Source organism: Myxocyprinus asiaticus, chromosome 2 (genome assembly GCF_019703515.2).
Source record: "Myxocyprinus asiaticus isolate MX2 ecotype Aquarium Trade chromosome 2, UBuf_Myxa_2, whole genome shotgun sequence".
Taxonomy (NCBI): domain Eukaryota; kingdom Metazoa; phylum Chordata; class Actinopteri; order Cypriniformes; family Catostomidae; genus Myxocyprinus; species Myxocyprinus asiaticus.
This window is the reverse complement of record NC_059345.1, coordinates 23,729,019-23,751,361: the sequence shown is the minus strand read 5'-3', so window position 1 is coordinate 23,751,361 and position 22,343 is coordinate 23,729,019. Positions and strand designations below refer to the sequence as shown.

Below are 22,343 nucleotides of genomic sequence, written 5' to 3'. Positions count from 1 at the left end.
TGTTTTTCAGCTTCTCAGAGTATCTCCTTTTAGCCACTCTGATTTCCCTGTTCAGTGTGTTCTTGGCCTGATTGTACAAGACTTTATCCCCACCCCTGTAAGCATCCTCTTTGGCCTGACAAAGCTGCCTGAGCTCTGCTGTAAACCACGGTTTGTCGTTGTTGAACTTTAAAAAAGTCCTAGTAGGAATGCACATATCCTCACAGAAACTGATATATGATGTAACAGTATCTGTGAGCTCATCCAGGTCTGTGGCTGCAACCTCAAAAACACTCCAATCCATGAAATCAAAGCAGGCTTGTAGTTCCCGCTCTGCTTCATTGGTCCATCTCATTACAGTCCTTACTACTGGCTTGGTTGATTTTAATTTCTGCCTGTAGGTTGGAAGAAGATGAACCAGACAGTGATCAGAGAGTCCCAAAGCTGCTCTAGGGACAGAGCGATATGCATCCTTTATTGTTGTGTAGCAATGATCCGGTATGTTCCTGTCTCTGGTGGTGCATGTGATGTGCTGTTTGTATTTGGGCAGTTCATGTCTGAGATTTGCTTTGTTAAAATCCCCAAGAATAATAATATCTGAGTCCGGGTATTGTTGTTCCGTATCTGTGATTTGACCAGCCAGCTGTTGCAGCGCCACATTCAAACATGCATTTGGCGCGATATACACACTCACCAGAATAAACGAGGAAAACTCCCACGGCGAGTAGAAAGGCTTACAGTTAATAAAGAGCGCTTCCAAATTAGGACAGCACATCTTCTTTAATGTTGTTACATCTGTACACCAACTTTCATTGATATAAAAGCATGTTACACCACCTCTCGTTTTCCCCGTTAACTCGTTTTCACCTCACGTTTAAGGTTTTCTGTCATGTTTTATTCCTTTGCTTTGACATATATATTGGTTTATGGCAATGTGGCAATATGAGTCTTTATCATCGTCGAAGAGTAAGTTTTATTTTTATTTTGAATCTTTATTTAAGTTTACTTCTTCATGAGCTGTCATCATTGATCCAGCTGTCCGATTGGCACTTTACTGTTTGCACATTGGTAGAAACATTTAGGAATATTATAAACCCCCTTGCGAAAACTTGCAGCCTTAAATGCCCTTCTCTAAATGTGGAATTGTGTTTGACAATAAACAAAGCGGTTCGGAAAGCGTCTGAAAGCCTCTGAAGGCTTCAATGTTTTTTTTTTAATGTGCGCTCTCTTTTTTAAGTTTTACGGGCAAACCTGGATATCAGTATGATGGGAGATGTAGTTCATTTTCTCGATTCCCAACCATTTGTCCAAAAGCTCCACCTTAGTCCTCGTTCAGATCAGCAGACTGTAGTAGGGTTCTTTACTTCACTTATTCCATTCGGAATATTTCATGTTTGAAAGTCTCGACAGCGCTGGTCGGAACCACTACGAAAAGTTGTCGACAAGCAAAAGTGCGAAACTTCTCACCTCTGTGAAGAACGCACTATTGCATACTTTTTATAGACGCACCACCAGCTCCGCCGAAAGTCAGTGAATGACTTTACTGTCTATCAACAACCAAGATGCATTGTAGAGAATAGCCTACTGCATTTGAGCTCTATATTTACGTTACAGAAATATACGATTTCATTTGGACTTGAAATGCAGCAGGAACGGTTACTCAAAGTTCTCGTCATTGGAGATTTAGGTGTGGGGAAAACTTCCATTATAAAGCGTTATGTCCATCGGATTTTTTCTCAACATTACCGCGCAACGATCGGCGTTGACTTTGCTTTGAAAGTCCTGAATTGGGATCACCGGACAGTCATTCGACTGCAGTTGTGGGACATTGCTGGTGAGTTATGCACAACTTTCTTGCAGTTTAAGTCCGTGCACGTGTTTATACATATATATTACTATAAGAAATAATTATTTTATAATAACTTAAGTTTATTAGTAGTATTATTATTAAACATTATTATTATTAGTAGTAGTAGTAGTAGCCTAGTAGTGGTTTGATGAGTAGTTTAAGCAATTCCCAATTTCCTTGTCTGAAACAACAACAACAACAAAAAAAAATTACATAAACATGGAAATATTCAGACATTAAAGAAAGTAAACTCTTGTAGTCTATGGAAAGAACCAGGGGCGTTGCAGTCATTTTAAAAGTGGGCAGGACACAGCTGTCAGTAGGTGGCTCTCACTGACCAAACACTTACAGTGCAATATTAATATATTACAGTATATATTAATATCTAAGTATGATATAAGTATTATATTAATATATACATATTATATACTTTTAATATTTGTAGCATTTTAAAGATTCAAGTATTGCAAAATTTAGCAAAATTAGCTGCAAAAATAAAGGGCATCTTGTGGAGCACTTGCTTCTGTTTCACACATGACAATAAAAGATTGAGCACAATCTGGTCCTGAATAAATGATTTAATCAATTACAATAATGACAATTGTGCATTGTGGGATTTAAATGTATCCAAGTGGCTGGAGTGTTTTGACTACGTTCACCAAAATTCATTGAGATCCATTTAATAATTGAGTGACCATTTCTGGTGATGCCAGAATGTGGAGACAAATGAGTGTCTTGTGTGAAATGAGTTAGTCAGTGAATCAACAATCAAAATCCTTTCAAATTTGTATGTCTAGAGACCTACAAAGAGTCTTTAGTAGAGGTTTCAAGCATTATAAGAACAAAGCAAATCTATAATTTCCCTACAGTTTGTGAGCTGCTGAGCATGACTTTTATCAAAAGACAACAATAATAGTCTTATAATAATTATAATGAGTTTCAATAACGTCCTTACATTTTCATGTATGATAAAGAGTGGCTACATATCAATTCACTTCAGTAAAATGCCTAAGGCCATGTGTCCACCAAAGCGTTCCAAAGACTGCTTTGGAGGCGCAGTGTTTTTTTCAGCTGAGACACTTTGGTTGCTATTATACGGAATATCCAGGGAAGTAATGTGTTGCAAGTACCTAATTTCCCAGATAGTTTGTGTTATCAAGCACTGAATGTAAAAATGTCGGCACAAGGAAGAGTATTTGCTCTGGCCCTTGCTCTGGATGAAGGGAAGGCTGAAGCACGTAATGTTCCTCCAAGCATTATTTTTCATGTTAATATTGTGGTTGTCCGGGAATGTCATCTGGTACAGACATGAATACTCAGAGACCAGCAAACTTCTCAATTATTGTTCAGTTGTTGTACAAGTAGGATGTGACGGTCGGTCAGTGTGGTATTTGTCCTGCCCCTCCTACACTGTGATTGGACGGCTGGGTAAAATGTGACAGTGACAAGCGCTGCATTTTACCCAAAGTTGAAAATATTTCAACTCTCGGCAACCAGAAAAAAATGCCAAGCACGTAGCGCTCTGTGTGGAATAAACGCTCAGCGCCTCGTCACGCTGGTGGCTTTTTTAAATAGGCAGCATTCCCATTGCAAACAATTGAAAAAATAAGCTGGCCTCAGGACGCTTGGTGGACACACGGCCTAAGTGTTCTAAGAACACAGCAGAACTATATTTTTTCCTAAAGACTGTCAGCTGCACACCAACACAGAGGTAAAAAAACAGGAGCTGATATTAAAAATAGCTTTTTAACACAGATCTAGTAAGATCTAGATCTAGTAATCTGCTTAAATTGGCAAAAACAACCGATCAAACTTTTACCTCACAAACATAATGTAAAAAGCATAACTTAATGAAGACTCATGCGCTGATATAAACTATGTGTGCTTAAAAGAAGGATTGTCCATTGTTTTATTTTCTGCAGTGCATTTCACGTAATGCTGCCAATTAAGAACAATATGCCGATAAATAACTCTCATTTGTGTGTTCCTCATCTCTAGATTATTAATTTAGATCAACATCAGTTGTAGATCAACATCAACTTTGTAGAAATGAATGGAGCCACGTTGATTAGACTGTCTAACTGACGGCCTATTACGTAAGGGTTGTTTTGGCTCATGAAGCTCACCTGTGATTGGCTGGATGGTCGCTCAGTCAGCCCAAAGTAACAAAATGCAAAGAATACTGTATACAAATCCACCATTTGGACTCGGAATGGGTTTAGCTTGGACAAAAATCACCTTTTTAAAGAGTGCGGGAGACGTGTCTCCTACGTACCCCGTGGCTGCTACGCCCTTGGAAGGAACATGATCTCAGGCAAATCTATGCCCTGAACCTTTTAATTTCCAAGCACTGACACTTGATTAACTGTCAACAGGAGACACTATCCTCTATTAGTAAAATAATTTTGCCTGCTCTACAGAAAAAAAATGACCAACATTAAAGAAATATTCCGGATTCAATAGAAGTTAAGCTCAATCGACAGTATTTGTGGGATAATGTTATTTACCACAAGCATTTATTTTGACTTTTGACAAAGTTTTTGACTTTGAAAAAAATGGGTTCCAGTGGAAGTGAATGGGCAAATATGTAAACCTTAAAATACTCACTGTTTCAAAAGTATAACCACAAGACATAAACAATATGCGTGTTAACTGGATTTTAGTGTGATAAACTCGCTAACTAACCTTTTCTGTGTAAAGTTATAGACAATTTTACAACTTCATTGCCATGACGGTGTAATGTTAACAAACCCTAAAACGACAGTAAAATTGACAATTTAAACAACTTTACAGCTCAGATATTACATGCGTTTTACTAGAAGAATTAACGTAAGTGCTTTTATAAAATTATAAGCTTTACATTTCTGCTTTTAAACCCTCCAGAAACTGGCCCCATTCACTTTTATTGTAAGTGCCAAACTGTAACATCAATATTTGCTTTTTCAAAGAAAAGGAGGGACGAGTCAAAATAATTTTTTGTGGGACTCAACATTACGCCACAAATGCTGTTGATTAATCTTAACTTGTATTGAACTCGGAATATTCCTTTAAGTAGAATAATGATTTTACAGTCACTTCATGGCATGCATTGTTTAGAGAGTTTTCCTGGTCACAGCTGGAGTTTGTGTGAATTCACAGTGGTATGAATCCCTCTCTGTGTTTATGCTCAGATTAAACTAAAGCACAGAGATAGGAATGTGTGTCTTGTGTTTATATTTACTGATCTCGTGCTTATATTGGTCTCATGTGAGGGCCCTCACATCACCTACTGGCAAAAAACACTAAAACTAAAATGTTAGTTTTAATTTGTACATTCGTACTGCCAAAGCATTTACAGCTGAGCTACATACAAATAAAACAGTGCAAAACAATGGCAGTGCAAAACAATGTACATAATATAATATAAAGTGAAAAGGACAATGTTACAAATAAAGGAAAATGTATATTCTACTAATAAAAACAATAAGAAAGAGCCATAGTAAAAAAAATGTGATGGAGACACAGACTTGGGTGTTCACTCATTGTCCCTCATTTTGTGGCAGACAGCCACCTTCTGTGCTGCTTTCACACAGTAGTCCTTGTGTTTACCAATAAGAAGAGCAGTTTTTCATTGTTTGTTAAATTCTCTCTCTCTCTCTCTCTCTCTCTCTCTCTCTCACTCTCTCTCTCACTCAAACACACACACACACACACACACACACTGCGAGCTCTCAGACATGAGTATAAAATATAAACAAAATGTGGATACCATTGGAATAAAAACTGATGTCAGATGTTGCTGAATATGTGGCATATATTAATGACTTTTGTACCTTTGAGCTCAGGCTTAAATCAGAGTGGCTAGAAGAACCGTGCCATAGTCTCATATCTAACTGAACATAGTTGTACAACCTCACACAAGACTTAACCAAATTTCAAGGTCCTCAGCCATAGCAAACCCTGTTTATTTACCACGACAGACTAATTATCCATGTTTTTTGGCATGTTACTACATTAATAAAGGTCCTTTTGAGAATTTCCACATACATTCTGCTTTTCCAATGTGGTCGTTCAGCCAAGCACATGTTATATATGATATGGCAATTAACATGTTATAGTGCTTTCTGCAAGGAATGCATGCAAATTTCTGGTCTGCTGAGTAGAGAGCTCAGAATAAGATCTTCCTTTCCAAGTTAGCCAGTGTGAGTTCACTTTTTCTATGTTAAAATACTTCTCTTATCCCAGCTTGATATGCACATACAACTATAAGGAAGCCACCTTTAGGTTGATTTGCTTGAAAACTGTAAACATTGTGTGTCTGTGGCACTATAAAAATATTGCTCTGTTCGTCTGAGCAACACTGACTCAGTGGTGTAAGTTTGGGGCATGTTTGTTCAGAAAATGTAAGATGTGGTGGGAGTATTCAAGAAAGCCGTTTGTAAATGTTTATTTTTGCAGTTCCGTTTGGTGGTGCCAGTGGCACAGAAATGACACTTCAGCTTTAGGAAAGGCAAAGTCTGTGAACTAGCACTGATATGACATGGAAAAAGTACTAATTATTTAAATGACTTGGGTGAATAACATGGAAACACTCTCCCATTCTTATTTATTCTCAGGACAAGAGAGGTATGGCAACATGACACGTGTGTATTATCGAGAGGCTGTAGGGGCGCTGGTGGTTTTTGATATGACACGTGCCTCCACTTTCCAAGCTGTATTAAAATGGAAAAAAGACCTTGATTCTAAAGTTGCCCTGGGCAATGGACGGCCTCTGCCAGCTGTTCTGCTAGCCAACAAGTGTGACCAACAGAAATATGGCTTATGTTCCAAACTGCCTAAACTTGACAATTTCTCCAATGATTATGGCTTTGTGGGTTGGTACGAAACCTCTGCCAAGGTACGGATTATAAGCAGGGCCATGACTTTTTAAAATTCAACTGACTAAAATTGCCCACAAGTCTAAATACATTTCTATTCATGCTCTTCCTTCTTCTTTTTCAGGACAATACAAACATTGATGCAGCCATCATGTGTCTTGTAGACAATATAATGGCCATTGACGTGGAAGACATTCCTGTGGAATCAGATCCCAGTGTTCTGGTCCTGCCTACCTTTGATTATAACCTGCAAGAGCATAGTGGCTCTAGCTGCTCTGTCTGCAATAAAATCCAGTCCAGCAGAAAACCCCACAGTGAATTATAGAGAGAGAGAGAGAGAGAGAGAGAGAGAGAGAGAGAGAGAGAGTTAAAAAAGAGCAAAAGAGAATGGGGAAGAAAAATACTGAGAGAGAGAGCAGTCACACCCTTTGTTGGGCCTTCAAGTTTGTGCTGATCTAAGTCTTTGTGGGAAAGACAAAACCACAAAGCCTTAACACTTATATACGCATTAACATGTGCCAAAAACAACAATGTCATCAATAAAATATGCAGAGATTACCCAGAGTCTTCTCTGATAAATACTTAATGTTTTAGACTCATATCTAAATAAAGGCTGTTACAGCTGAAGAACAGCAGTGTGTCTACTTTTGCCTTATGTCTGACTTGCAAGCGACCTAAAAGTATGTGGGCGCATTTATGTAGTTTTTAAATTTTATCCACAACAAGTTCAAATGCACTCAACAGATATTTTAGTATGAGGCTCTAAAAACAGTTATATAACGAGTCTAATCCTGCCTCTCAACCAGAGTTATTTTTCTTTAGAATTTTAAAACATGTCCACATATGCAGATTGCAGATGGCAAGCCCATCCGAACCAATAAGAACTAGACAGAGAATCATCTACTTTTGCTGTGGAAGTAGTCAAACCTTTCAAACTGCTTGACAGCCCGACATTAAAAACAGCTCTGACGAGATGCAGAGGAGACAACACTGTGCCATGCGTCAACATAAATTACAAGGCTTTTTAAAATACACATAAACACCCTTACTAAAATAATGTTACTTATAATGTTCATTCTATAGTAACACTGTTATAGAAAAGTTATAGTTTAAATCTATTAGGGGAATCTATTGGACTTCATTTTTATATGATTATTTTATGCATTTTATGTAAATGTGTTTAGAGTATGATAGTTTTTCATACATTTTGGACAGGTTATGGATAAAGTTTTCCTCCTGTTCTAATGATGTCTGATATTTAACAAACTGGCCATGTTTGCCTTCAGATATTTCAAGAGATGACTTAGGCCTACTTTAAATTAATAAGAGCTTAATGAATGAAAAACAATATTTCAGAAGGAATCAAACTTTTTCACTAGAAGCACAGTCCCAGCTCAATAGTAGTGGTCTACTCATGGGTACAATCACAATATGATAACTAGCCCTATAAAAATAAGGTTTTATTTTAATTAAGTTGGTTTAGTTGGATTTCCTATAGCATTTTGAATGAAATTCAAAAGCTTCCAGATATCCTATGTAAACATGAAATGCAATTAAGTAATTGTGGTAATTAGTAATTAATTGTAATTGTGTAACCAACCAGCTTTGAACTTGTGGGTGACAGTGTACCTTAGCCACCCCCGAAGACCATTTTTGGACCAAGGAAAAACCATTGTTGTGCCATAGTCAGGGTTTGATTAGGTCTTCTTGCTGTGGTGTTAGAAATTAAAGATAGTAGCCTACTATATCAAATACGTGCATCCAGGGCCACAATTGTACTGCGGGGTCCTGCACATTTCGCCCATGCATTAAAGGAATAGTTCACCCAAAAATGAAAATTCTCTCATCATTTACTGACCCTCATGCCATCCCAGATGTGTATGACTTTCTTCTTCAGAACACAAGCAAAGATTTTTAGAAGAATATCTCAGCTCTATAGGTCCATACAATGCTAGTGAATAAGGACCAAAATTTTTAAGCTCCAAAAAGCACACAAAGGCAGCATAAAAGTAATCCATATGACTCCAGTGGTCTAATCCATGTGTTCTGAAGCAATCTAATTGATTTGGGTCAAAACAGACCAAAATGTTATTACATGTTGCCATTGCAGTCTCTAGGCACGATCAAGATTTCAAGCTCGATTACGCATTCCTAGTGCTTGATGCATGCGCAGTGCGCTAGATGCCACTTTAGGAAGTGTAATCGAGCTTGAAATCTTGATCGCCAAGAAGACCGCTGATGTCAAGGTTTATTGTGAAAAATTAGTTATAGTTTAGTCTGTTCTTACCTAAACCCGATTTGGATCGTTTCAGAAGACATGGATTAAACCTCTGTAGTCTTATGGGTTACCTTTATGCAGCCTTTGTGTGCTTTTTGGAGCGGCAAAATTACGGTCACCATTCACTTTCATTGTAGAGATGAGATAGGCTATTCTTCTAAAAATCTTAATTTGTCTTCTGCAGAAGAAAGAAAGTCATACACATCTAGGATGACATGAGTTGTGTAAATGATAAGAGAATTGTCATTTTTGACAATTAGGTGTATATTGTATCTTGTGTTGTGGGATGTATAAATTGTGTTATGTGTAAATCAGATGTTTATTGTAATTGTCATACTGCTATGTTGCTTGGAACGGCACCCTAGACTTTCACCCACTGTTGCACTTGTGTATATGGTTGAGTGACAATAAAGGGATTTGATTTGATATGATTTGATTTGATTTTGGGTAAACTATTTTTTTAATGTGGCCCTGGCATGTCATCAAAACCTCACTCCAACCAGGTAACCTAAATTGGCAACCCTGTGAAATGATTTTCTTAACCCGTGGCAATTTTTTATACGATAAAAAAACAAACGAGGACCGATTTACTTCCAGTGTTTTTAAATGTGCAACTGAAGGCTGTAAATGCTCGATGGTTTTGAGAGAGATAATTGTATCCATTTAAACATTAAGAGGGTGCGATGCAGGTGCTAATGATAGAGAAGAGTACCGCTTCCCGCCTCGACGTCTCATCTCACATCTACAGAAGTGCTGTACAGTTTATCCAGCCTTGGGCATTAATTCTATGTCTGTGATCATCCCCAAAGAATGAGCATCGATCACTTCATAGGTAAGTTGTAGCAGGGACAACGCAACGTGAACAGAAGCGCAAAAAAAAAAATAATAATATTTGCTCTGACACATCAGCAGAAGCATACTATAGTGACCCATTTTTCATTGCTGACTTATCAAGGAGATTTTATGTAAAAGTACCCCCCCCCCCACACACACACAAGATGCCGCCCTGGTCAACTGCCCATGTCGCCCATGCCTAAATCCGCCACTGATCTGAAGCCTATTATTTTGGCTACATTTTTGTTTATATTTAAGCAGTACATGTTAGTTGAGGAAAGTCCCAGGATGTATTTTACACTGTAAAAAGTGGCAACCTGCACTTGTTCCCTTAAAGTTATATTTGTGTTCAATACATGCTTAGCTAAATCAACAGTATTTGTGGCATAATATTGATGGTTGAATGTTTGTCGACTTGTCACTCCTTTTCTTTAAAAAATAGCTAAATCGAGGTAACAGTGAAGCACTTATTATTGAATTTTTGGAAGGGTTTTAAGGCGGAAATGTGAATTTTATAAAAGCGTTTACATTAATTATTTTGTTAAAAGTTTTGTATTATTTGAGCTACAAAGTTGTTTTAATAATTGTTTTATACAAGCTATACAGTGTTATGTCATCATTGCAACAGAGTTGCATATTTTTTTTCACATAAAATTTGATATAACTTTACACAGAAAAGGTAAGCAATTTTATCAAAAACATTATGTTAACACACATATTGTTTATGTCTTGAGTAAATACTTTTGGATTCACTTCCATTATAAGTGCCTCAATGTAACCCAGTTTCTTTTTTTTTTTTTTAAAGGAGGGACAAGTCTAAATTAATTTTTGTGGTAATCAACAATATGCAACAAATGCTGTTGATTGAGCTTAACTTGTACTGAACCCGGAATTGTACTTTTTAATGAGCTATTTCTTCTTTATCCAACCCTTAAATTTAGTTTTGTTAGTGTATTGTAATATACCCAGTTTGATTCAGTGATGTTAAATCAAATTTTTTGGCTTCAATAAAAGGAGTTACTTTAGATGTCTCCACATTAAGCACTTATACTGTATTAGGTTGACATTTTTCAGTGTAGGTTTGGGTTTCGCTGTTTCTAAGAAGGCACTGTGCAACAATAAACCATTCATTCTTTCATTTATGTGTACCAGACCAGAAGGCTCCATCAGAATGATAGAATTTATTGTTGTGTAGCATGACTGCATGTAAGCAGTAACAGCATTCAGCATGCAACTTTTTCAGTCAGAGATTTGATCATCTGCAGGAACAGACTTCTTTTAGAGGCAAGTACTGCTTGAGGGGGAGAGGTAAATTTTAAATTGTTAAACAGACTCTGAATGCTCTTGCCAATCAAGAGGAATTGCACTTACAGATCCTCTGTTTGCTTTTATTTGACACACAATCTGCAGTACCACACACACTTTACTTTGAATAATTATTTGCCAAAACATATAGTATTTATGTGCAAAAACCAAATTTGTCCACTACTTTGTCCTTTATTGTACTACTTTGTAGCATTACTGTGAACTTTGAGATGTAGTTAATTTTTATACATACTTATAACCTTACCAAAACCTTTGTGTGCAGAATTTGTACCATTATATTGCTTTCACTGTCAAAGATAAGTGGCCTCCGACATCTCTTGATTAATTTGATAGGATACTCCCTGGGGAAGTGATCAGTCAGTTGCAGCAACTGTTGCCAAGAGCTACTGCTGGATCTAGTTGCCATGGAAATAGTTGCATCTGCATGCCTCTAGATGGGGCTGTAACATAAGCTGTTCAGATCACCCAACTGGCACACAATCTCTGATGGAGTGGCATAGATGTTGTGTCGAATTACGCTGACTTAAAAACTGTTCTACGATGACTGTTCTAGTATAAACATTTTAATGCTCATTGCAAATGCATGTGAATATAATTCCACATCATGAATATCAGGTCTTTGAATGTTTTTGTGTTTTTTAAAATGATTCGTTGATAAACGTTTAATTTACCAGTGATGTGAGAAAACTTCTAAAACAACAATTGACTAAAACAACAAAGGTTTAGCATAATCGTCTAGAATTCAGAGTGTCACCAGTTACAATAGCAGACTGTAATTATACGGTTATAATTATACAGTGTCAGAAGATTATATTAGCATAAGCTATTTACACATAACAAAATGCTTTCACTTGAAGTTGACAGATCCTCGAACAAGACATGTTCTCACACTCCTAAATGAATTCAAGGTTTGACAACACTGTGGTTTGCTCATCTCACCACTTCCTCATGAAATTAGGTATGTTGTACTTTCCCTCAGAAACATATTTCCGCTTACCTCATATTATGTTATATTATTAGACTCTTCAAACAGACTGGGTTTATTACTCTTGAAAAGGTGAAAGGTCATGTCAAAGTTTTAGATTCTTCTTCTTCTTCTTTTTTATTATTATTATTATTATCATTATTATTATTATTATTATTTTACATACAGTAATATAATCTAGTGGTTTAGTGTTGTCAGTTTTGAATAATTCACTAATATCTTGTATTTATATATGTGATGTATAAAAAGGTAAAATCAAAATGTGTGATATGTTTATCTATGTGTCTTTGTTATTATGGCACATGATGGCATTTGAGGAATTTGCTTTATTACATTGTCAATTTAGTATCTTTCGAATGTCTGTTTAAGTGTAGTACTTCAGATATATATATATTTTTTTGTAATTAACATTTTTTACTGATTCAAAGAAAAAAAACCCAACAGAGAAAAACCCAACACATACACACCAAATCAACATTTAACTTTTAACCCCCACTAATATCCCTCCCCAAACACCAACTCCACTCTAACCCCCAACGAACACCCCCGTGGTCACATAAAATAATACACAAACAAACAAACCAAAATAAATAAATAAATAAATAAAATATATAATAAACATACATAATTAAACTAAACTTCTCTCTCCTCATCCCTTCCCCGAGAGTCCCCCAAAACTGCCAAATAAATACCCCAGTTTCTGAAAAACAAGTCCCCAAACCCCAGCCTTCTACCTGCCACCTCCTCAAAAGCTGCCACCCTCCCCATCTCCGCACACCGCTCCGGAAATGATGGCGCTCTGTCCGACTTCCAACCCCTTAAAATAATTTGTCTGCCAGTCATAATACTAGTCAGAACCCAATTTTTATATATTTGTCCCCCAAATTTATGACCACCCCATCACTCAAAATACAAAGTCTGGGGCAAAGTAAAATTTGAGTGCCCAAAACATCACTCAAATAACTGAACCTTCAACCAAAAATCTTGGATCTTAACACACCCCCAAAAGACATGGGTTGTGTCTCGAACTTCTTAAATTGCATAAGGCGAACCCCAGACTTGACATTTTTTAGAATCCTAGTCCACACTCCTTCCTCCAATACCAAATTCAAATCTTTCTCCCATAATCTCTTGATAGAAGTTAAAGCTCCATCCCCCAAACTCTGAATTAGCAGGGAGTAATACAGTGATGCTTCATGACCTTTTCCAAAATCAGTAATCACCACTCCCAAAGTATCTGCCACTTTAGGGGAGTGTGTGCTCCTCCCAAAAACAATACAGAGCAGGTGGCGCAGCTGTACCTAAAAAACAGATCTGGGAATCCCAAAATGATAAACCACATTCTCAAAAGATCTCAACACTCCACTCTCATACAGTTCACCGAGTGTAGTAACCTCCCTCACAATCCACTCTGACCAACAGAAAGGGGGTTTATTAATACGTAATTTAGAGTTCAGCCATATACTTGAGGCAACATTTAAATAAATGTCCGAATTAAACACTCTGGGCACTTTTGTCCAAACCACGTGCAAATGCGAGATAACGGGGTGTGACTTAACTTCTCCGGTTAGTTTGTTAGAAAGGCTTTGCAATGGCGAAATAGGGGCAAGGACTTCCTGTTCAATATGAAACCATGGAAGGGCTCTCTCAGCTGGAAGCAACCAATGAGCCAAATGTCTGAGACTGAATGCATAATAATAAAACAAAATCTTGGGAAGGCCTAGCCCACCTTTCTCAATCGGCCTATGTAACTTTTTGAAATGTAATCTGAGACGTTTACCATTCCAAATAAAGGACTTTGCTATGCTATCAAATTGCTTGAAATAAGAGAGGGGGACATCCACAGGGAGAGATTGTAGCAGGTAGTTGAATTTTTGGAATACAATTCATTTGAATAATATTAACCTTCCCAATCATAGATAAATGTAATGAAGCCCACCTACTCACATCACTCGAAAAACTTTTTATTAAGGGGTCGAAATTAACTCTAACTAAATCACACAAATTAGCTGGGAATAAAATGCCCAAATACTTAATGCCCTGTTTGGGCCACTGGAAGGTGCCCAGCTGAAAATCTGTTACTGGGCAGTACGCTGTCAGAGTGAAAGCTTTGGATTTAGACCAATTGAATCTGTAACCTGAGAATTTAGAGAAGGAACTAATAATCTTGTGAAGGCAAGGCATAGATCTAATGGGGTCAGAGATGAATAATAAAATATCATCTGCGTAAAGCAAAAGCTGATGCGCCAGACCTCCCGCCATCACCCCTGGAAAATCATCCTCCTTCCTTATCGCGGCTGCTAATATTTCCAGGGCAAGACAGAACAATAATGGGGAAAGAGGGCAACCCTGCCGGGTGCCCCTATCCAGAGTAAAATAATCTGAAATTAATCCATTTGTTTGTTCCACCGCTACCGGGTGTCTATAAAGTAACTTAATCCATTCAATAAAAGTATTCCCGAACCTGTACATTTCCAAAATTTTAAAAAGATAATCCCATTCTACAATATCAAACACCTTTTCGGCGTCAAGTGAGATGGCAGCGATTCTGTGAGTCTGATCATTCGCCACTGATCACATGATATTGATGAAACGCCTAATGTTATCAGAAGAGCTACGGCCCCGAATAAACCCCACCTGATCTATATGTATAAGAGATGTCATGACTTTACTTTTTGTAAAAAACATTGACAAAATGTTTACGTCTAGCTGGATCAGGGAAATTGGACGGTAACTCTTACACTCGCTTGGATCTTTGTTCTTTTTAAGAATCAGACTGATCCGGGCTTGTGTCGTGGTTGGTGGAAGCTTTCCATTCTTTAATGATTTTGTATGTCAAACGTGGAGCCAATTCTGTAGTATAAGATCAAAAACAATTCAGCTGCAAAGCCATCTGGCCCCAGAGCCTGTAGACAGGGCCTTAATTACCTCGTCAAGCTCCTCCAAGGTTATCTCATAATCAAGAGAATTTTTTTGCTCAGTCGTCAGTTTAGGGAGTTCTAATGATTCCACAAAGTTTCTAATATCTTCATCAATAGACAAAGATGTGGAACTATAAAGATCAAAATAGAATTCTTTAAAAGCATTATTAATATCAATGGCCGAGGTAAAAATTTCACCACAAGCCAATTTCACTGAGGGAATGGTAAAAAAAGACTCTGCTTTATATATCTAGCCAAAAGCTTCCCTTCTTTGTCCCCCGACTCAAAATATGACTTGCCCTAAATAACCAAAACTCCACCTTCCGCGACAAAATAGTATTATATCTGTATTTCAATCGGGTCAATTCTCTGAGGCCATCAAAGACATTCGGTGCTTCAGTGCTGTCTCGGTACTTTTAATATTCTCTTCCAACTCCACGAGTTCTCGTGCTTTGGATTTTTTGATGAATGAGGCATACTGTATGATCCGACCCTTAAGAACCGCCTTGGGGCCTGGGTAGCTCAGTGGTAAAATACACTGGCTACCACCCCTGGAGTTCGCTAGTTCGCTCGTTCGAATCACAGGGTGTGCTGAGTGACTCCAGCCAGGTCTCCTAAGCAACCAAATTGGCCCGGTTGCTAGGGAGGGTAGAGTCACATGGGGTAACCTCCTCGTGGTCGCTATAATGTGGTTTGTTCTCGGTGGGACGCATGGTGAATTGAGCGTGGTTGCCGCGGTGGATGGCGTGAAGCCTCCATGCGCTATGTCTCCGTGGCAACGCGCTCAACAAGCCACGTGATAAGATGCGCGGGTTGACTGTCTCAGACGCGGAGGCAACTGGGATTCGTCCTCCGCCACCCGGACTGAGGCGAATCACTACGCCACCACAAGGACTTAGAGCGCATTGGGAATTGGGCATTCCAAATTGGGAGAAAAAGGGAAAAATTCCCCCCCCCCCCAAAAAAAAAAAAAAAAAAAAAGAACCGCCTTAAGTGCCTCCCAAGCCACGCCCACAGAGGATACTGAGGACCAGTTGGTCTCCATGTAAACATTGATTTCAGCCTTTAACATTTGTTGGAAAATCAGGATTTTGCAAAAGGGATACATTAAAGCACCAACTATATGATTTCTTTTTCTCCATATGTGGCAACACCTCTAAACTCACCAGGGTGTGATCTGAGACTAAGATGTTTCCAATTGAGAAATCAATGACAGAAGAAATGAGGGATTTATATATATATATATATATATATATATATATATATATATATATATATATATATATACATATATATATATACATATATATATATTCTATTCTAGAATAAATCTTATGGACTGATGACAAAAAATTTTATAATCCCTACCAGATGGGTTCAAAAGTCTCCAAATATCTGTAAGACCAAGATATTTACACATCCTGTGAAGTGTCAGTGTTGCTCTAGGGGGCTTGCACACTTTTGCTTCACTATGATCAAGGACTGAGTCCATCAATAGATTAAAGTCTCCTCCCAATATTATATTATGAGGGGTGCCAGCAGCTTGCAACAACCCTTCAAGATCTATACAAAAGCCCTGATCATCAGCGTTAGGTGTGTGAATATTAGCCAAAATCAACCTTTGCTCCTGAATTTCTGCTAAAACAATAATGAGTCTTCCTAATTTATCTTTAATCTGTTTGAGACATTTGAATTGTAAATGTTTATTTATCAATGTATTGACTGCCCTGCTCTTACTTGAGCCAGCACTAAAGAAAACATGTCCACCCCATATCTTCCCAAATTTTCCAGCTTCCTACGGGGAAAGATTTGTTTCTTGAAGAAACACAATATCATATTTCTTACGTTTAAGAAAAGAAATAACCTTCCTTCTTTTTATAGGGTGCTCCAACCCATTCACATTCCACGTGGAGAGAGATAATCCACTCATATTAACATCTGACATTTTGACATATTAGAAAAAATAGATTGTGTGTCAAAAATAAAATTATAAAACCACATTCCAACATTAGTGCAACAGTCAAATCCAGAACTTCCCCAGAAAAAAAAAAAAAAACAGAAAAAAGAAAAACTTGCGCATTAACCCCGCGCACGACAGCACCAACTGGCATGCATCCCTCTAAACTCAAACAGTCCATGTACGCCTATGAGAGTCCCCGCGACAACTTTGCCATCGGATTGCTCAAGCCGGTTCTTCTGTACAAATTTTGTGAGACAGAATTACATTACAGAAAATAATCTATAAAACAAACTCCAGCCAACAGGCAGAATAAACACAAAGAATGTGTAGATTCATTCACAAAACTGTTTCGAAGGTGTGTTCCTCCACAAAACAAACTCCAGCTGCTAGTGGAACCAGCACATAAATAAATAAATAAATAAATAAAGCCGTTCGGTTTCCTCGGACAGTCAAACGAATTTTCAGTGAGCCGGCTGTTTCATAAGTGCAGCAGATGTCCTAATCGTTCCAGTGTCCTGCAAAAAAATACTCCACGAAACAAACTCCAGCCAATAGTAGGCATAAGCACATAGAACGAGCAGATTCATCCACAACTTTCCTGAAGGAGTGTTATTCCACAAAACAAACTCCAGCCACTTGGCGGAACCAGCACAAAAAATAACAAAAAAGGCGCCCAGCTTCCTCGGACGATCAAGTGTATGTTCAGTGAGACAAGCTCACTTGGAGGCACGTGAGAAACACACCATGACTTTCTCAGTCCATTGATTTTATGAAAGGCATCGCTTGTTGTGGGCATGTAAATATTTTGCGGCCATCCTTAGTATCTATCCTCAATTTGGCCGGGAACTTCAGTATAAAGCGACTCTTTGTCGATGCAAAAGTTTCTTGAAGTACAAAGCATACTCCAGCCGCTAGGCGGAACCAAAACAAAAAGAAAAACAAAATGTGCCCAGCTTCCTCACATAGTAGTGTGTATGCTCAGAGTCAAGTTCAATTGGGGGCCACATGAGAAACACCAAATGGTTTACTCACCGCATTGTCTCTATGAAAGACAACGCTTGTGTGGGCATGTAAATATTTTGTGGCCATCTTTAGTATCTATTCTTTAGTTTGTCTGGAAACATCAGTGCAAAAGCGATCTTCCATTGATGTAAGAGTTTCTTGCATTCCTTGAATCGATCACGTTTCTCTTTTGTCGAATTCACAAATTCTGGGAACAAGAAAATGCTGTAGTTTTTCCAAGAAAGCTTTCCTTTACTCCTCGCCTTGCGCAACACAAGATCTTTATCGGATGATCTCAGAAATTTGGCCAAAATTGATCGGGGCTTGTCCCCCTCAGCCGATCTACGAGCCGGGACTCTGTGAGCTCGCTCGATTTCCAGCTTGTGGCCTGTTATGTCAAGCAGACTTGGGAAGTGCTCATCTAGGAATTTCATCATATCTCTGCCTTCTTCATGCTCAGGAATTCCAACAGTTAGGACGTTGTTTCATGATTACGATTCTCCAAATCCTCCAGTTTTTCCCAAACGCATTCCAAATCTACTTTGGTCGCTAGAGAATTAGCAGCTAATTCCCTCTCCGATGACTCCAGATAATCGATCCATCTCTCGACGTCCCCGATTCTTGCAACCAACTCAGAGAATTTTGTTTCCATCACAGTAATCGATCGACAAATTACAGCAAGATCCTCTAAGTCAGCAACAACTTTCGTCAGCATCATAGACATGCTTACCAGTTGACGTTGAATTTCTCCCACCACACCGTCCAAACCGAGTCCCTGGTCTGCGGGCCTGTCTGAGGTATCAGCTTGAGCACGTAAGTGTCTTTTAATATTTCTGGAGCACGGGGATTTTGAATTCTTTGCCATGTTGACTTCAAAGAACAGATATATAGCAGGGTGTATTGAATCTCACCGGTTTATGACATAAAAATAATTCAAAACTAGCAAAGTGCACAGAGCTTGCTGTTTACACGTCCACTCCTCGCAAGGCGTCACGTGATTCCAGTACTTCAGATATTTTAATCTAAATTACATTGTTCCACTGCCCTTAAAAAGCATTTTAAAAAGAAAGTGACTTAGTTTTTGCCCTCAGCCATAGTAATGCTAAACATACAAGTAAAGAAAAGTATTTAAAGCCGTGTCTGATCTCAACAGTTCACGTCAATGTGCTTAATTTGCTCCATTTAATAGGTGTCATAATACTGCGAAAAAGCACAAGTCATCTCAGTCATTCATGTGTGAAAAACAGACTCGTGCACAGAGATGTGAAACCCTTGTCACGCTTCTGACACAACTGGATGTCGTATTCAATGACACAAACCACACTCACATAAAAGTGAGATTTAATCATTGAATCCTAAGCCTTTCTATGAGACTTTCAGGGCTTTTGTATGTGCTCAAACAACGCACAACCAATCTGAATGACCTCCAACTTTAAAGGATGAATTTGATAAAGCTGATTTTTTTATACACAATTTATTGCAGTGTTTGAATATTAAATAATGCAATTTTTACTTATTATATTTTCTTAAGTGATTAATAATTATCTCTTTCCATTAATCGGGAACAAAACTTGGCCTGAACCTCTTGAAGTATAATGAAGTATTTTCTTTAAAAAAAAAATTAATTTTCTTTGCTTTTTTACAAATGGTCAGTGAATGGAGATGCATTAACATGCAAAATATGGGTTTTAATATAAGTTTTTGGTCAATGTGGTCAATTTTACAATTAATTAATAAATATTTTTTATACAATTATTTGAATATTAATTCAATAGATTATGTCAGAACATGTCAGTGTTGTATGATTTTAAATTTAGGATACAGTTAAAAGGTAATATAATTTGCAACAACAAAAAAATCTCACAGGAAAATCTGCGACAGGAGGTCTATATTTTGTTTACTAAAATTGGTCTGTGCTCTCTGAATTTCCTGTCTGCCTCCTGTCTGTCATGCAAAAGTTATGAGACCAAACCTGCATTCTTTCACTTTGAATTTACATGTTGTGAAAACTGCATACATTTTTGATGATTCTCAAGGTTAATTTAAGATTTAGAAAATGGGGAAAAAACTACCAAGAGAATTCTAACTGGGCACCTTGTGTTGCTATTTATTTTTATTTTTTTAGCCCCAGCAACAATGTACCATCTTTTTTTATAATTTCTGTAAAATTTTAAATACTTTCAAACCACACAGGACTTTTATACACTGAGATTAAACAAAAGAACAAAAGTTTGAGGATGACGGGAAGAGGATTTGTTCAGAGGAAGAGGATTAGATCAAGACAGGAATGGTCAGTAATGTTAAAGCTGTGTGTAACTTTTTAGGAGATAAAATACTTTCTTTTACCCCAGCTTCATATGCTGAGACAACTACAAGTTAGCCATTTGTAGGTTAATTTTCATAAAAAGCTGTGAACACTGTGTCTCTGTGGCACTATAAAAATCCCCCTGTTTGTTTTGAGCAACCTGTCCAGCCAGACACAACAACATTGACTCGACCAATGGCATGAGTTTGGGGCAGGACAATCTGTTCGATCAAAAGCAGAAGGGAGAGGGTGTTCGGAAAGCTGTTTGAAAACAATGTTTATTTTTGCAATTCCGTTTAGTGGTGCTAGTGGTGCAGAAATTACACACTTCAGCTTTAATGCCTTGATACAATGATTGACAGGTGGAGACTTGAACATGTTAATGCTCAGAATGCATTCTCAAATTCTCTATGGTTGCTTTTCTAACATCAGGCTGAACAGTTCTGAGCACAGTGAGTAATGGCACCAATAGCATTTCCATTAAAACACAGTTTGGTACGGTACAATTACAACTCATTCCATACACGGATTTCTCAGCACGGTTAGCTTAATGTACTTGAGCACTTTAGTGATATGGCGTCTCACGATTGGTCTCTTGCCCAGACAGTACATTCTAATCTTGATTTCGCTGCACAAAAATGGGAAAAGAAATGGTAACCATGTCAGTGAGCTCAGATCGGTACAGAACGGCACAATTCAGCAATGGTAACCGTTCGGCCTGATGGTGGAAAAGTGGCTATTGACAGTGCAAGGATGTGCATGTTAATGCAATTGGCTAGGAATGCATTTACAAATCCACACTGAAATATCATATTCATTGAGCAGTATGAAATTTAATTGCTATTTCAAATGTCTTAATTGGGAGTGTAAATGGATTTAAAGGAACTGTTTACCCAAAAATTCTCATCATTTACTCATCCTCATGCCATCCCAGATGTGTATGATTTTCTTTCTTCTGTGGAACACAAATTAATATTTTTAGTAGAACATTTCAGCTCCATACAATGCAAGTGAATGGGTGCCAAAATGTTGATGCTCCAAAAATCACATAAAGGCAGCATAAAAGTAATCCATACGACTCCAGTGGTTAAATCCATATCTTCAGAAGTGATATGATAGGTGGGGATGAGAAACAGATCAATATTTAAGGCAGTTTTTTCTAGAAATTCTTCTCCCTACCCAGTCGAGAGCGTATGCATGAAGAATGTGAATCACCAGAAACTCAAGAAAAAGAATGTGAAAGTGAAAGTTAAAGTGGAGATTGATGGAGCAGGGAGGAGATTTTATTGTAAAAATGGACAAATATTGATCTGTTTCTCACCCACACCTATCAAATCGCTTCTAAAGACATTGATTTAACCACTGGAGTCGTATGGATTACTTTATGTGATTTTTGGAGCATCAACATCTTTCCAAATTTTTCAGAAGACAAAATCTCCAGAAAACACTAGTTGCCATTAAAGAGGTTTTAAGGCTGTCCCTCACCTCGTTTTCAGTCCGGTAAAAAAAACAACAAAAAAAAAACAACAAATATATATATATATATATAACACTACTCTGAATAAGGTCAACAGTCACATTATAAATTAAGTGTATATTTTTTAAATGAAATATATAAAACAAAAAAATTCGAAACATAATATTTAACAATTTTGCTTAAAGTTGCACTCAGTAATTTTTTTCCTCATTAAAAAGTTTAACTCCTAAGGACATGAATTGTAATTGTGCAATATATGTGTTAAATCATGACCACTCACATTAAAATTAAGTCTCCAGTCATATCAGTAACCTTATAAAAAGCTGTTTTATTCTACATGGAGAGGGTCCGCACATGGGGGCTGCCATCTTAGAATCACATGACCAGCTGAATACTACTCGCTTAATCTCAGTAACCGTCCTGTTATTTGACACTTTCACTCACTGATTAAAGTAATCATGGCTGACTGTAAATTCTGAATTTTTGCACTGACATCTGAAACTATAAACTACTGATTTTAAATGATGCTGCATCCAAGCCGCTAGGTGTCAGTGTAATTCCAAGATGACAC

The 22,343-nt window shown here is 37.7% G+C and overlaps 1 protein-coding gene across 1 annotated transcript; it reads left to right on the top strand.

The window, feature by feature from the left end:
* The first annotated feature begins 1,289 nt into the window (after positions 1-1,289).
* On the top strand, positions 1,290-7,316 carry LOC127450372 (ras-related protein Rab-38-like). Its single transcript, XM_051714453.1, has 3 exons — positions 1,290-1,813; positions 6,424-6,704; positions 6,809-7,316. Exons 1-3 carry the CDS (start codon positions 1,621-1,623, stop codon positions 7,007-7,009), a joined length of 675 nt encoding a protein of 224 aa, XP_051570413.1. The 5' UTR covers positions 1,290-1,620; the 3' UTR covers positions 7,010-7,316.
* Positions 7,317-22,343: the final 15,027 nt, after the last annotated feature.

Bases quoted from the DNA above. Each gene is read 5' to 3' on its own strand.
- LOC127450372 (XM_051714453.1), top strand. From the start codon at position 1,621: ATGCAGCAGGAACGGTTACTCAAAGTTCTCGTCATTGGAGATTTAGGT. The intron at 1,814-6,423 runs GTGAGTTATGCA...ATTTATTCTCAG, and splicing joins GCAGTTGTGGGACATTGCTG to GACAAGAGAGGTATGGCAAC. The intron at 6,705-6,808 runs GTACGGATTATA...CTTCTTTTTCAG, and splicing joins GGTACGAAACCTCTGCCAAG to GACAATACAAACATTGATGC.